At 48.3% G+C, this 12,588-nt stretch overlaps 5 protein-coding genes across 5 annotated transcripts; 4 read left to right on the forward strand and 1 right to left on the reverse strand.

Annotated features, from left to right (window-relative positions):
- Nucleotides 1–864: 864 nt before the first annotated feature.
- N7469_010142 (uncharacterized protein) lies at nucleotides 865–1,398 on the forward strand (the record flags this gene model as incomplete). The annotated part of the gene is made up of 1 exon (XM_056649047.1): nucleotides 865–1,398. One exon carries the CDS (start codon nucleotides 865–867, stop codon nucleotides 1,396–1,398), a length of 534 nt encoding a protein of 177 aa, XP_056496178.1.
- Nucleotides 1,399–1,635: 237 nt separating this feature from the next.
- Nucleotides 1,636–4,068, forward strand: N7469_010143 (uncharacterized protein; the record flags this gene model as incomplete). Its single annotated transcript, XM_056649048.1, has 2 exons — nucleotides 1,636–1,705; nucleotides 1,766–4,068. The coding sequence occupies 2 exons, from the start codon at nucleotides 1,636–1,638 to the stop codon at nucleotides 4,066–4,068; spliced, it is 2,373 nt and encodes a 790-aa protein (XP_056496179.1).
- Nucleotides 4,069–4,789: 721 nt separating this feature from the next.
- N7469_010144 (putative MFS phospholipid transporter (Git1)) lies at nucleotides 4,790–6,607 on the reverse strand (the record flags this gene model as incomplete). Its single annotated transcript, XM_056649049.1, has 6 exons — nucleotides 4,790–4,900; nucleotides 4,970–5,240; nucleotides 5,301–5,611; nucleotides 5,667–5,685; nucleotides 5,740–6,338; nucleotides 6,425–6,607. The coding sequence occupies 6 exons, from the start codon at nucleotides 6,605–6,607 to the stop codon at nucleotides 4,790–4,792; spliced, it is 1,494 nt and encodes a 497-aa protein (XP_056496180.1).
- Nucleotides 6,608–7,734: 1,127 nt separating this feature from the next.
- On the forward strand, nucleotides 7,735–9,419 carry N7469_010145 (proteasome regulatory particle lid subunit RPN7; the record flags this gene model as incomplete). The annotated part of the gene is made up of 3 exons (XM_056649050.1): nucleotides 7,735–8,193; nucleotides 8,278–9,107; nucleotides 9,227–9,419. The coding sequence occupies 3 exons, from the start codon at nucleotides 7,735–7,737 to the stop codon at nucleotides 9,417–9,419; spliced, it is 1,482 nt and encodes a 493-aa protein (XP_056496181.1).
- Nucleotides 9,420–10,041: 622 nt separating this feature from the next.
- On the forward strand, nucleotides 10,042–11,910 carry N7469_010146 (putative alanine aminotransferase; the record flags this gene model as incomplete). The annotated part of the gene is made up of 2 exons (XM_056649051.1): nucleotides 10,042–10,171; nucleotides 10,412–11,910. The coding sequence occupies 2 exons, from the start codon at nucleotides 10,042–10,044 to the stop codon at nucleotides 11,908–11,910; spliced, it is 1,629 nt and encodes a 542-aa protein (XP_056496182.1).
- Nucleotides 11,911–12,588: the final 678 nt, after the last annotated feature.

A 12,588-nucleotide genomic window follows, 5' to 3' on the forward strand; every position in this document is an offset into this window, starting at 1 on the left:
CTATCCTAATTTGTCCTTTACTTTACGAGTTAGACTGGTTGATTTACTCTCCCTCCGATTTCCATGTGAATTGCTTGTTTTTTTTTTTTGTTTTTTTTTTACTGGTGTTGTTTAGGGGGGGAAACGGGTTTGGAGGAAAGTACTAGGACCATGTTAGTAGACTCCAATCTCTTGTAATTCTTTGTTCCTTTCACCCTTTGTACTCGGCTCTAGTGCCTCTCCGATTGATTTTCGTATCCTTCGTCACTCTACCTTGTCCATCCCTAGGTTAGATTTGCCTATTCGGGCGATCCTCCCCCACTGGTACTTCAGTTGATAATTGTGACCCATTAAAGTACCAACATTGTCGTTGTCTGAATGCTCAAATTCCTGAAGACAGTAGGTTTACCGCTGAAAGCCACCGCTGGAATCACCTCGCGAAAGTCAAATGTCATTCATTGGCATTATTGAACCTATTGCTATTTTGCTATTGGTTGAATTGACCATTTCGGGGGTGAGAAAATGCGAATATCTCTTGGGATTCTTTATGTCTAGCCATTCCTCAAAGGCTCTTCCTCATTCAACTGACGAGCATGGACCCTTGGGATTTGTGTTCTTTGGCAGTGTTGAAAGAAACATGACCACACACACACACACTCTCTCTCTCCTTAGTACCTCGTATGTAACAATGAATGGTACCCAGGAGTTCTACCATCTTCCACAACTATTAGTCGAATGGGGTGCTTTGGATATTTAAACCATTAAGGGGAACTCTCAACCTTCGGATTGGAATGTTTTCAATCCCCCATGCTGGAAATTCCAAAGAAAAAGTAGCCTATCCCAATTATTCACAGGTCTACACTTACCGAGTACAATTTTCGCAATATGGAAGCGCCTCTCGAGCTGGAGTTTGATAGAAGTCGACAAAAAGCACTTAATAAACGTTTTGTTGATATTGGTTTGCACGGCAAGGCGCCTGAAAAAAATAAAGTGCTTAAGGTACTTCGCAAAGCATACGACTACGTCGGTGCTCCTGTCTCACTGCGATCTCCAAGACAACGTAACAAGTTGAAGAAAGCCATTAGAGACCGTACGGATGAACTTCCTCAGAGTGTCTTGGATGGTAATGAGAATGAGGAACAATTGCAACATAATTTATACAAAATCGTTCAAGCCATACATGCAGCCTGGCACCCTGATTTGCAAGTCAAAAAGGTTCCAAAGCCTACGCCGGCGCCTAAGCAAGCACCACCATTAGCAAGTCCACCATCATTCTTTGCCACTGTGCCAATGGTTTTCCCCGACATTGACTTGCAAGTTGTTCGAGCATCGAATGTGAAACAGTCTGTACCTTTTCGACTGAGCGATTTCATGGAACAAGGCTCCGGCGCCAAGAGCTTTTCTTCGGACATGAATTGAATTGATGGTAGCAAAGTCAGATATTCGCTTCTGTGGGACGCGTTGAATGATGCAGCTTTGATTCAGTACGACGACGACACGCTGTGGTTGAGCCCATGGCCATTGTATTGTGTTAAGCTCCCAGATGGTCCGGAATATGCGGAGGAAGGGGAGGTTCGTTTGACGGAATCAAACTTCATCTCTTGTATCAGGCGTATGATTGATGAGAAATTTCCTCGTCTGAGGATCGAAGATGTCATGCAAGATCACGCTGGTCCCATAACACGACCGAATTTTACTATCATCATTCGACCAAAGAACGCTATTGGTAAGCGCACCCTTTACAAACCATGACTTAATCAATTACAAAGACTAATGCGTATTAAAGGAGGTGCTCTTCAACCCTCGAATGATCGAACTCTCTCACTCCCAAGTTCTTACGACAAGAGTGGCTCCTGGCCCAAGAAAGTCACTTTGCCTGTAGTAGACAGAGACCGACTGTCTCGTCCTCGACATGAGCGAGCAGGGAAACTTCCTGGCCCCAAGATTCCGCTTGTGGGACATCGACACGGAAAAAAGATTAAACAAGCTGCTCCACCGTCTTCTGCTGGCAAGAAAGCGATACTGGGAGGCCTAGAGCCAGTCCAGTTCCAACGCCGCAGACCAGCTCTGGCGACAGATGAGGGAATCCAGCCCTCAGCTAAACGTCAAAGGCAGTATGGTATGACCGAATGGCCAAGAATTTCTCGAGTTAGAAGACTGGCTATGGGGTTGAAAGACCTTTCTTCCGGTAATAAGAACACCAAAGATGGAGGCCATTTCCTCAATTTGTGCCAGGATATAATTACAGAGATTGAGGAGATTGAAAAGAGTCCCGGTTTGCATGGCCATCACAAGGTAGAAGTTCATGAGAACTATTTTGAGATCGTGAGCCACTTCTTGGAGGAAGTCTTCCATAGATTACAAACCAAGTCAGGACTTTCCAATGACGCACTGATCTATGCTAAGAGAATGGGTAGTGAGCTTACAGATCTGATCGCACCTCGTTCTCTCGAAGAGGCAGACATTCCCCATACGATCAAAATGGGGGACGTAGTCCTGCATAATATCGTAGGATATCTCGAAAGACTTGATGATCATGGAAAAGACGAGGAGGTGAATCAGATTGAATCACAATTCTTCTTGGATATCGGCAGGTCCACTTTGGACAATATCATGCAATTTTCGGAGGAGGGCCCATCACCCCGCGGATATCTCCCGGTCTTGGAGCTGATGAGTTGTATTTTGGAGGAAATAGCTCAGCAAATCCGAGAACAGAAGCCCTTGCAACATATAGCTCCAGTCTTCGAGATTGCAACCTTCCTTGAGATTATCCTTGAAGAAAATCAGGATGACGATGGATACTTCCTAGACGAAGTTCTAACCATGATCCTCCAGCCAGCCAGTGACCTCATGGAGGTTCAAGGTCTCCGAATGAACCCAGGAGTAGAACAGGAAGACTCGGGTGACAAAACGGAACTCGATCCCAGAGTCCTTTCTCTCGATGTGGCGGGAATCCTCTTCGATGCTTATGATCTAAGAACAGAGAAGGGCACAAAGTCAGCCCCATCAAACGACATTAGCAAGATATTCAGAGCAATCTTTGAAAAATTCAGCAAATCAGTAGATCTTGAAATATACAAGCCTGAGGGAATTCCCCCGCTCTTATCTCTCCTCTTCCTCGCTTCTGAGGTATTCGCCCGTCTCCAAGATGTTGATATGAGAGAGAGGGGACTGGAAATCAACCCTGGCTCAGTAGGATCATTCCTTCATATTTGCCTGATAGTCTACCTCCATATGCTCCGATCCCTCGGCCAAGGCGACATGCACCAAAGAAACGATGCTAAAATTCTCTACGACTTCCCCAGCTGGGCTATCCCCCTCGTTAGAGAAGTCATAGAGGAAGCGAAATTCAATGATGCGAGGATTGAGTCCAAAACACCAGTTCGGGAGCTGGTTTACTTCTTGGAAATGATTGAACTCTACCAGAAATCGTCAGAAGTTCCTCCTTGGAGCCAATTCAGCAAAACCAAATTCGAAACGTCGATGACCCCATTCTATGCGAATGTGTATACTGAGGAAGAACTTGAAGAGAAACCTCTCAACGAAAGAGACATCCCGGATGGCGAAGCAATCGATGATTTGTGCACTGAGGTGATTGCTGATTATTCGTTTAGTCGAATGGGTGTCAATGAGATGGAAGTGGATAGTGAACAGAAACTTCGTATGCCTGAATTACAGGGTCATTTCTACAAAACGATTCGCACTCTTATCAAAAATCTTCGTGATGACAACAACGATGACGATGAGGAGGAGGATGGTGAAGTCAATGAAGAAGAATATGATTCAGACACTGCCTCCAATGCCTCAAAGACGAGCTCAAATTCAAGTTCGAGTTCGGGCTCCACCACCAGTAGAAGCTCGGATACAAGCTCAGGCTCAGGGGATTCGGATAGTAGCTCAGATGGTGAAGAAGGAGAAGATACTGTCCCTCAGCTGGATAGTGGTGACGAAGCAGATGATACCTCAGATGACGAGGACGTTGAAATGTCAGGGATCTCTGATGTTGCATCAGATGACAGTGATAAGCCGGATAGAAGCTCGGACAATAGTCCTAATGAATCACAAGATGAATCCAGTGACAGCGAATAAGACGAGAGGTGGCTTTGAAAAGTATACAAGACTTGTGCTTGGATATCTGCGGAGGCTGAATTCTTTCCACGCAATACTGCTCTGCATGGAGGAGTACAACGGAGTCATTGCAATGGGGATGTATCAAACATCCATGGATGTTTCAGGACTCAGTAGTCTAGTTTTGGTAGTGATTTCTATTTTGACAGGGCATTTTTTCTATCATTCAATTTAGTATAGTTGATTTCGTTTGTTCATCCCATCTGATATGCATAGTAATCCTAATATGTTTACAAAAATAGACACGGTGATACTTTGAACGCGTTTGCATTGGGTCATTCCATCCGTCTCGTGTGAGCTAATAAGAATACTATGGTATCATCCGCCATCGCAGACTGTCATACAAGTAAGAGCATATCATCGCATTAAACGCATCACCAAGTCAGACCACACAAAGGTCAGCTTGGTGAAAGCTTGCCATCTTCTATTCAATCTCTCGCTTTGTTGCTGGGGCATTTCCTGAAGAGTCGCGTCGCTAGGGCTCATCGATTTCCGAGATCGAATGGTCGCATGGTTTTGTCGCTTGGCTATTGCGCAGTTGGGCCATCATAGTGTGTGTCGCATGGGGGTTCTGATTCAAGGCGCATCATGGGTTGGAGCAAAAGGCAAATCTGAAAGGGTGTTGACGGTGTTGAGATCTGACAGGATGGCGTATCAGTAGCGAAATCTTTGCGCAAGATGATTACTCTTCATCAATGCGGGTGCCATGTCCCGGGGTACCCATGGTCGAGGTATCGTAGCCATTCTGGGTGAGGTACTCGCGGAAACGAGCATCTTCATAAGTGACGGTATCCTGGAATTAGAAACAAATTATGAGTTGACTCTTTGATTGTCACGTCGGGGGCCGGGGCGGGAGTCTTACTTGGTTAATTTGCGGGAGGAGAAAGACGGCCAGTGCAGCACTGAAGATACAGAGAGCACTTGAAACAAAGAATGGATCTTGGCCAGAGCGGGTCTTGTTGGGAGCATTCTGTTGAATGATTGGAAAGACGTATGTTCCCACAAAGGCTCCGATCTTTCCAAGCGCGGCTGCGTATGAATAATATTGGCCACGGATTGCGGTTGCACTCGTCTTAGCTGCACAGAGACCAATATTATCCCCAGGTCCGAATTCACCCAGAGCGAGGAAGATTCTATTTTTGTGAGTTCAGATAATTCATCAAAGCTGAAAGGTGCCCGAAGAGTCCACATACCCATAAACAACAACAAAGGCCGCCACATTCTCAGAAGTTGCAAGATACTTGTAACATCCAGACATGATAAAACCGATAATACCTTGAAGGCCAACTCCCAGGGCAAGCGTATTCTTTGGGCCGATCCAGTCACTACTGAAGGCACCGAGTGCAGAGCCCGGAATGTAGAACAAATAGGTCACAGTGGTCCAGCCAAATGTCTTCCACAGGGGTGCGTCATCTCCAGTGATGATAGAAATCACTGTCGAGGAGTAAATACCAAAAGAATACGCAGAGAAGTCGTAGATGAACCAGATGAGTGAAACGACGGCCTGTATTCGTATTAGCTAGATGAGATCTACTGGAGTATGAGAGTCGTGAGCATACCAGGCGCTTCCAGTAAAATCTGCAATTACTGATCAGCATGCATATTTAGATCAAAGGATGTAGGGAGGCATACTTCACGATGAGCCACACTGGGAAAGTGCGCATTCGCTCACGGCTGAATTCCTCAGGCTCCTTCAATTTCAGTCGCAGGTAAATGAGACTTAGGGGCGGGATAACACCTAGCCCTAAAGCCAGACGCCAAGCAACGCGGAGATGATCCTGGGTACAGATCAGACACAAGATCATCGGGATTAGAGCTGACAGGACAAAAGCCAAGTCAATTTGGAAGTTGGTGAACATGATGAACCAGCGGTTACGGTGACCATGCTTCAGCTCGCCGGTGTTCTCAGCACACGCAACCGATCCGGCGGGATATTCGCCTCCGATGCCGATACCGATGAAAAAGCGATATGCAGTTAGCGCAGCAAATAGTCCATATTGACTCCCATTTGCACCGTAGGAGCCAGCCGATAGAGCGGCGAAGATGAAGAGAATGATGGTAGAGATCATTAAGGACCATTTGCGAGAATAGACATCACTGGTATACCCGAAGATGAGCATACCAACGACAGTACCGGCAAAGGCAATGGCAGAGACATTTCGACTGGCGGGAGATTTGGAATAAGTTTCCTTGTAGATGTATGATAGCATGGTGTTTACTTGGCCGATCACCTGGAGCAATGTACTTGATTAGCAGCACGATCCAGATCGGATGGGCATTTGGGACGATCCTTTGGGTACTAGTCGGGTTTACGTACACCATTGAGATAGCCATCGGAGAATAGACCAGCACCACAGGCTATAGTAGGCCAACTGCGCTCCCACCGACTCTTAGTCGGATCATCAAGAGGCGGAGCCTCCAGCGGGCCAGTTTCGATAGTATTCTTCTTTTCTTGGAGACCCTTCTCCTGGACACGGTCTTGTTCAACTGAATCACTCATATTGACTGGTCTCGATCAACAGGGTTCGCAAGGGAACAAGGAGTCGAGCTCCTTTTTTTTTACCTTCTGAGGTTCGATGAGCTGACGTTCGAGGACTGTGTTGCAAGTACAACGGGACAATACTAGTACCACCCGATGTCGAAACAAATCGGGTATTTGCGGCTCAAGCTGGTAAGAGTTAGTGTCGAAAAAAAAAAAAGCAAAAGAGGGGGGTATTGCAGAAGAGAGGAATCAATAGGGCTGAAAAAGGTGAAGCAAGAAAAGAAAAAAAAAAAGAAAGAAAAAAGGTGAAAAAAAGGCGGAACTGAGGTCAAATTAGCAGCAAAGAGACTAACCAGCTAAAGTAAGTGGTCTTCCTTCTGGAAGTCTCCAACCAAACACCACCAAAAGAGAAGAGAACATCCTAAATCACGGCCAACAAATACCACCCGCGAGTCCGAGTTGCAGTTGAAGTGGGACTCAGTGGAGAAACGCCCGCTGCTTTGGGCTAAGCATTTTGGCCCTTTTGGTATTGAACCAATAACCAAGTTTTGGCTACTATCGGACCACGAGATCACCTCGGCGAGTCCGACTGGTTTGATACATTCAAAGAAAAATGCAGGCAGAAGGGTAGATGCTTCGACATTTCCATGATTCAAGTAGGACCCCTGGGTATATTCTGGGGCAGTTGGCCTATCATGAAAGCACGGGCCGACCCTTTTCCAAGGTTGGGGGAAGTACAAAGAAGCAAAGCGAAGACTGCTGGTACTCGCAGTTTCGAGTGAATGGTTTTTACTCATATTCAAATGTAGCACACCATTTATAACGAGACGGGATAGACACACCCGTGTATGAAAATAAATACTCGTAGGAAATACTCTCGGGTGGATTCAGCTGGGAAAATCCGAAGGCATTTGATTTCAGGCAGAAAATCGTTTCCTGCCTTACTGCCTTATGTTTCTGGCATATATCGGCACGGAATAACTTTCAGCCAGCTTAGCTTGAATCCCAGCTTGCCGATGTACGTGATGTCCAGAGCATCCCGAATCCCATCGAGACATCATCTTCTCTACACCCATCCTCCCTTCCTCCCCCGCCATTCCGAATTCCTTTCTTGACATCTCGATTTTCTGAGGCCCCTCGCAATCATGGGGTCCGATCCGCAGTACATCAAGTACCCCGACCTCCTCCTCGCCCAACATGTCTTCAACCTCTCCAACCCTGCCTGCGAGTCCTCCATCCAGAAGATTTCATTGTCCAAACTGCAAGATGCCATCAAAGAACGCAAGATGGCTCCTTTCTATCGCCACCTTGCTCATCCCACAGAGGGTATCTTGAATAACTCGGGTGAAGGTGTGACGCAACACCCTCACACGGCCACCACGAAGCCTCTGATCATCTCCGACATGCTCGCATCTCGCAAGTCTCCACAAAAGATCGATTTCCCCTGGGATGAGAAACTCTATCAATCTCTCGTGGAAGATAACAAGAAGGAGCTGGAGACCTTCCAAAAGGAAGAAGATGAGGCAGAGGAAGCCGCCGGCGAGACCGAAGTACAAGCTGCGCGAGGGAAACGAGCCGAATTTTGGGCTCGAGTCGGAGATAAAGTATGTATTAACATGAACTTGCGGCCTCTGGATACCTCTTTAATTTTGTGTAATTATCTCTAATTTTTAACGCGCTTACTACAGGACAAAGCTATCGAATCACACGAAGCCCTCCTCGACAAGATCGGATTCCTTGGCACCAAGATCGATCTGGTACTGGCGATGATCCGCATTGGATTGTTCTTTGGCGATCGCGCTTTCGTGAAGAAGACAATTGAACGGGCAGAGACCTTAGTCGAAAGCGGTGGTGACTGGGATCGCAGGAATCGCCTCAAGGCCTACAAGGGCATGCACCTGCTCACAATCCGTTCCTACAGCCTTGCCGCTCCCCTTCTCCTTGACGGTCTGTCCACATTTACGAGCTACGAACTGTGCAGCTACTCTGCGTTGGTAATCTACTCTGTGCTTGCGGGATCTCTCTCCCTGAAGCGTGTGGACTTTAAGGCCAAGGTTGTGGATGCGCCTGAAATTAAGGCCATTTTAGGTGCGGGTGAAGACCAACTAGCCGCTCTGGCTGGCGAGGCCTCATCAGGCCCTGGAGCCCGGGATGAGGAGATGAAGGATGCCACAGCGTCGAGGTCAACTCCAGCCAGTGGTGCCAAGACCGCTGTTAACCTGACAACCCTGGCGACTGGCTCCGGCTCGCAAGCCGAGACTGAGGTCCCTGTAGATTTCTCACCTCTGGCCGACCTCGTGAACAGTCTCTATAATGGAAACTACCGTTCATTTTTCGTGGCGCTCGCCGCCGTGGAGGATCACTTCTTGACACAGGACCGATACTTGCATGAGCACCGGGCTTGGTTCGTTCGAGAGATGCGTCTTCGTGCTTACCAACAACTGCTTCAGAGCTACCGTGTGGTGGGCTTGAACAGTATGGCGAGTGACTTTGGTGTGACAGTGGACTACTTAGACCGGTATGTTTCTTCTTATTCCTCGCCTTTCTTTTCCTTCTCTGTCCTCTATTGTCTTGCTCGTCCTCTTTTGTTTGTCTTGTTTTGTCTGATCATCCATTCTAACTTGTTTTCTTATATAGCGATCTAGCCAAGTTTATCTCCAGCAACCGCATTGCCTGCACGATCGACCGCGTCAACGGGATCATCGAGACCAACCGACCGGATGACAAGAATAAACAATACTCCGACGTGGTGAAGCACGGTGATGCTCTGATCACCAAGCTCCAGAAGTATGGACAGGCCGTCCGCCTTCGGGGTAGTGAACGCAGCTAGAGTAGAATAGACATGAGATAGGGTTTGAAATCACCATGGAATGAGACACATATATTCTTTTGCATGTATTAAAAAAGAAAGGCCTCGAATGCATCTCGAAGCAGTGGAGGCTCGAACAGATCCCCCACAATGTCGGGCGGCTCCGGGCTAGCCACGGAGTCCACTCTGTCGGGTAAAGCGACTTCCCGAGGAAAGGCCCGAGGAGAGTTTAATGTATAGCCGTAGAATGCTAGCAACAATAAAATCTATTCCAAGCCCGATATTACCTAGTTAGTCAATTCTAGCCATGCAATCCTACCTTGGTACAATCTAGCTACCCCTCAATTCAATTCTGATTCTACTCTTCCTCCCTCAGTTCCACACACATACAAACACTGTACACTCTCGCCCCATATAATTCATTGGCCTCCGCATTTCCGTTTATCGCGCGTGTGGGGAAAGCATGCTGACTCACCCGTCTCACCGCCCAATCGGGCCCTGAAGATTGTTTCCCTTTTTTTCCCTCCCCTCCAAAAAAAAAAAAATAGTCCCCCTCTCTTCAGTCTCCGCCATCATTGGATCGAAGCCTGCTAAGCCTAAAAGAGGGAACCAATCTTACTACAATTCCCCCTACTCGATCGTCATGTCCTGGCAATTTCGTCTCGGCTCACGCGCGCGGGCATCCCCGTTGCGGGCATCGGTGACCCGGCCGAATGGTCTCCTACTTCGCCCGACCGCGCTTGCGGGGGGACTCTCCGCTTGGTCCAAATCAGGTACGTTTGACGTCGAATGATTTGCGCTATATATGGCCAATGTCGGTCGCCCATCCGATGATAACCTTCGTCGTATGACAACATCTTTGGGATTGCTCCACTCTGGCTCTGACTCTGATCCCCTCCCCTTCTTCCTGTCATCTTGCGGAATCTGGCTTCTGGCTTCTGGCCTCTATCATCAATTGACTCCTCCTATTGTGACTCTTCACTAACTATTACCTCCTCGGGTCACGTCGACAGCGCCCATCATGACTCGTACTCAATCCACCGTCTCCGGAAAGGGTCTGACCCTCGACAACATCAACCAGAACGTTAGAGCGGCTAAGTACGCCGTGCGCGGAGAACTGGCTGTCAAGGCAGAGGAATATCGCTCTCGTCTTACCAAAGGCGACAAGTCTCTCCCCTTCGATAGCGTCATCTTCGCCAACATTGGTAACCCTCAGCAACTCGACCAGAAGCCCATCACTTTCTTCCGCCAAGTGCTCAGTCTTGTCGAGAACCCATTGCTGCTGGAGAACCCGGAAGCCCTCAAGAACTCGTTTGGATACAAGCAAGATGTGATCGACCGGGCCCAGGCCCTTCTGGCCGATGTCCGCAGCGTCGGTGCCTATAGTCACAGCCAGGGTGCCCCCGGCATTAGGAACAGTGTCGCCAAGTTTATTGAAAACCGTGATGGCTTCCCGGCCAACCCTCAAGACCTCTTCTTGACTGCTGGTGCCTCATCCGGCGTCAGCACTCTGCTGAACGTCATTTGCGATAACCCCAGTGCCGGTGTTTTGGTGCCTATTCCTCAATACCCTCTGTATACCGCTACGCTTTCTCTGCTGAACGCCCGGTGCGTCCCATATCTCTTGGATGAGCAGAAGGCTTGGGGTACCGATATTCAGGTCATTGAGAAGTCGGTTGCGGACGCTAAGGCTGAGGGTACCAACGTGCGCTCCATCGTCGTGATCAACCCGGGTAACCCAACTGGTGCCTCTTTGAGCGCCGACGACATTAAGCAGGTGATCGACATTGCCGCCAAGGAGAAGCTGGTCATCATCGCCGATGAGGTTTACCAGACCAACGTTTTCACTGGCGAGTTTGTCTCCTTCAAGAAGCGTCTCCGTCAGCTTCAGCAGGAGTTCCCCGGCAAGTACGACAACGTGGAGCTGGTTTCTCTACACAGTACTTCCAAGGGTATGGTTGGTGAATGTGGTCATCGTGGCGGTTACTTTGAGCTGGTCGGCTTCGATCCTTTGGTTCAGGAGCAAATCTACAAGCTCGTTAGTATCGGCCTTTGCCCGCCGGTCGTGGCACAGTGTCTCCTCGAGACTATGGTCAACCCTCCACAAAAGGGTGACCCTAGCTTTGAGACCTACCAAAAGGAGTACAGCGGTATCGAGGGCGGTCTTCACAAGCGCGCCCTTGCCCTGTACCACGCTTTCCAGCGCATGGAGGGTGTTGAGTGCCAGGAGCCCCAAGGCGCCATGTACCTCTTCCCCACCATCCACCTGCCCACCAAGGCCGTCGAAGCTGCCGAAGCCGAGGGCCGCGCCGCGGACGAGTTCTACGCCCTGGCCCTGCTCGATGCCACTGGCGTTTGCGTTGTTCCAGGTTCTGGATTTGGCCAGAAGCCCAACACTCTTCACTTCCGCACTACCTTCCTTGCTCCCGGTACAGACTGGGTTGAGCGCATTGTCAAGTTCCACTCTGAGTTCATGAGCAAGTACGGCGGACTGAACAAAGCTCAGCTGTGAGCGTGAGCCTACAATTGCACTTTTCCTCTTTTTTTTTTTATTCTTGGGGATTTTTATTCAGACCTTCTTCTTCACGTCATTATGTGACACGATCATGCGCCTTGTCATCTTTCTTGCCATGAGACTCACCTCTGCGCGAGTCTCCCTCTTTCTGATTTGATACCATATAGACCACATACCCGCGGTGCTGACCCAATGACTTGGTTTGGGGACCAGTTTCCCTAGCATGACTCGGTCTGGGAGTAGGCTGGAATAAAGCCTTTATATAGTCGTGGATATATGCATCTATATATGCTAAATAGAGACTAGAGATGCTTCATTGCATCCCCATACACCATACAAGTGTCCAACATTAAAGTACGATTGTATGAGCGTGGAGACTTCTTCTAAATCATCGAGACTGAGAAATAGAACTACCGAAGTACAGTAATATCAATAAACTAAATACCGGTCACTAGTAACCTAGCATCAACCAGTCAAATAGTACCTGACTGGTTGATGCTATGGGATATTTTCCTGGGCCCTTGATAGCCCGAATGGAGGACTCAACATATCAGGTATCGTCAGACTTTGGCTTATGGTGTTCGCCATTAGGTGGGTGGGACTTCCATTAACTTTAAGCAATATTTGGACAGCATTGATGTACCTACAGCTATGCGGAGCTACAGGTATACCTAT

Source organism: Penicillium citrinum, assembly GCF_028827155.1.
Source record: "Penicillium citrinum strain IBT 23319 chromosome Unknown utg000009l:1.0-4274883.0:1.0-4276374.0, whole genome shotgun sequence".
Taxonomy (NCBI): domain Eukaryota; kingdom Fungi; phylum Ascomycota; class Eurotiomycetes; order Eurotiales; family Aspergillaceae; genus Penicillium; species Penicillium citrinum.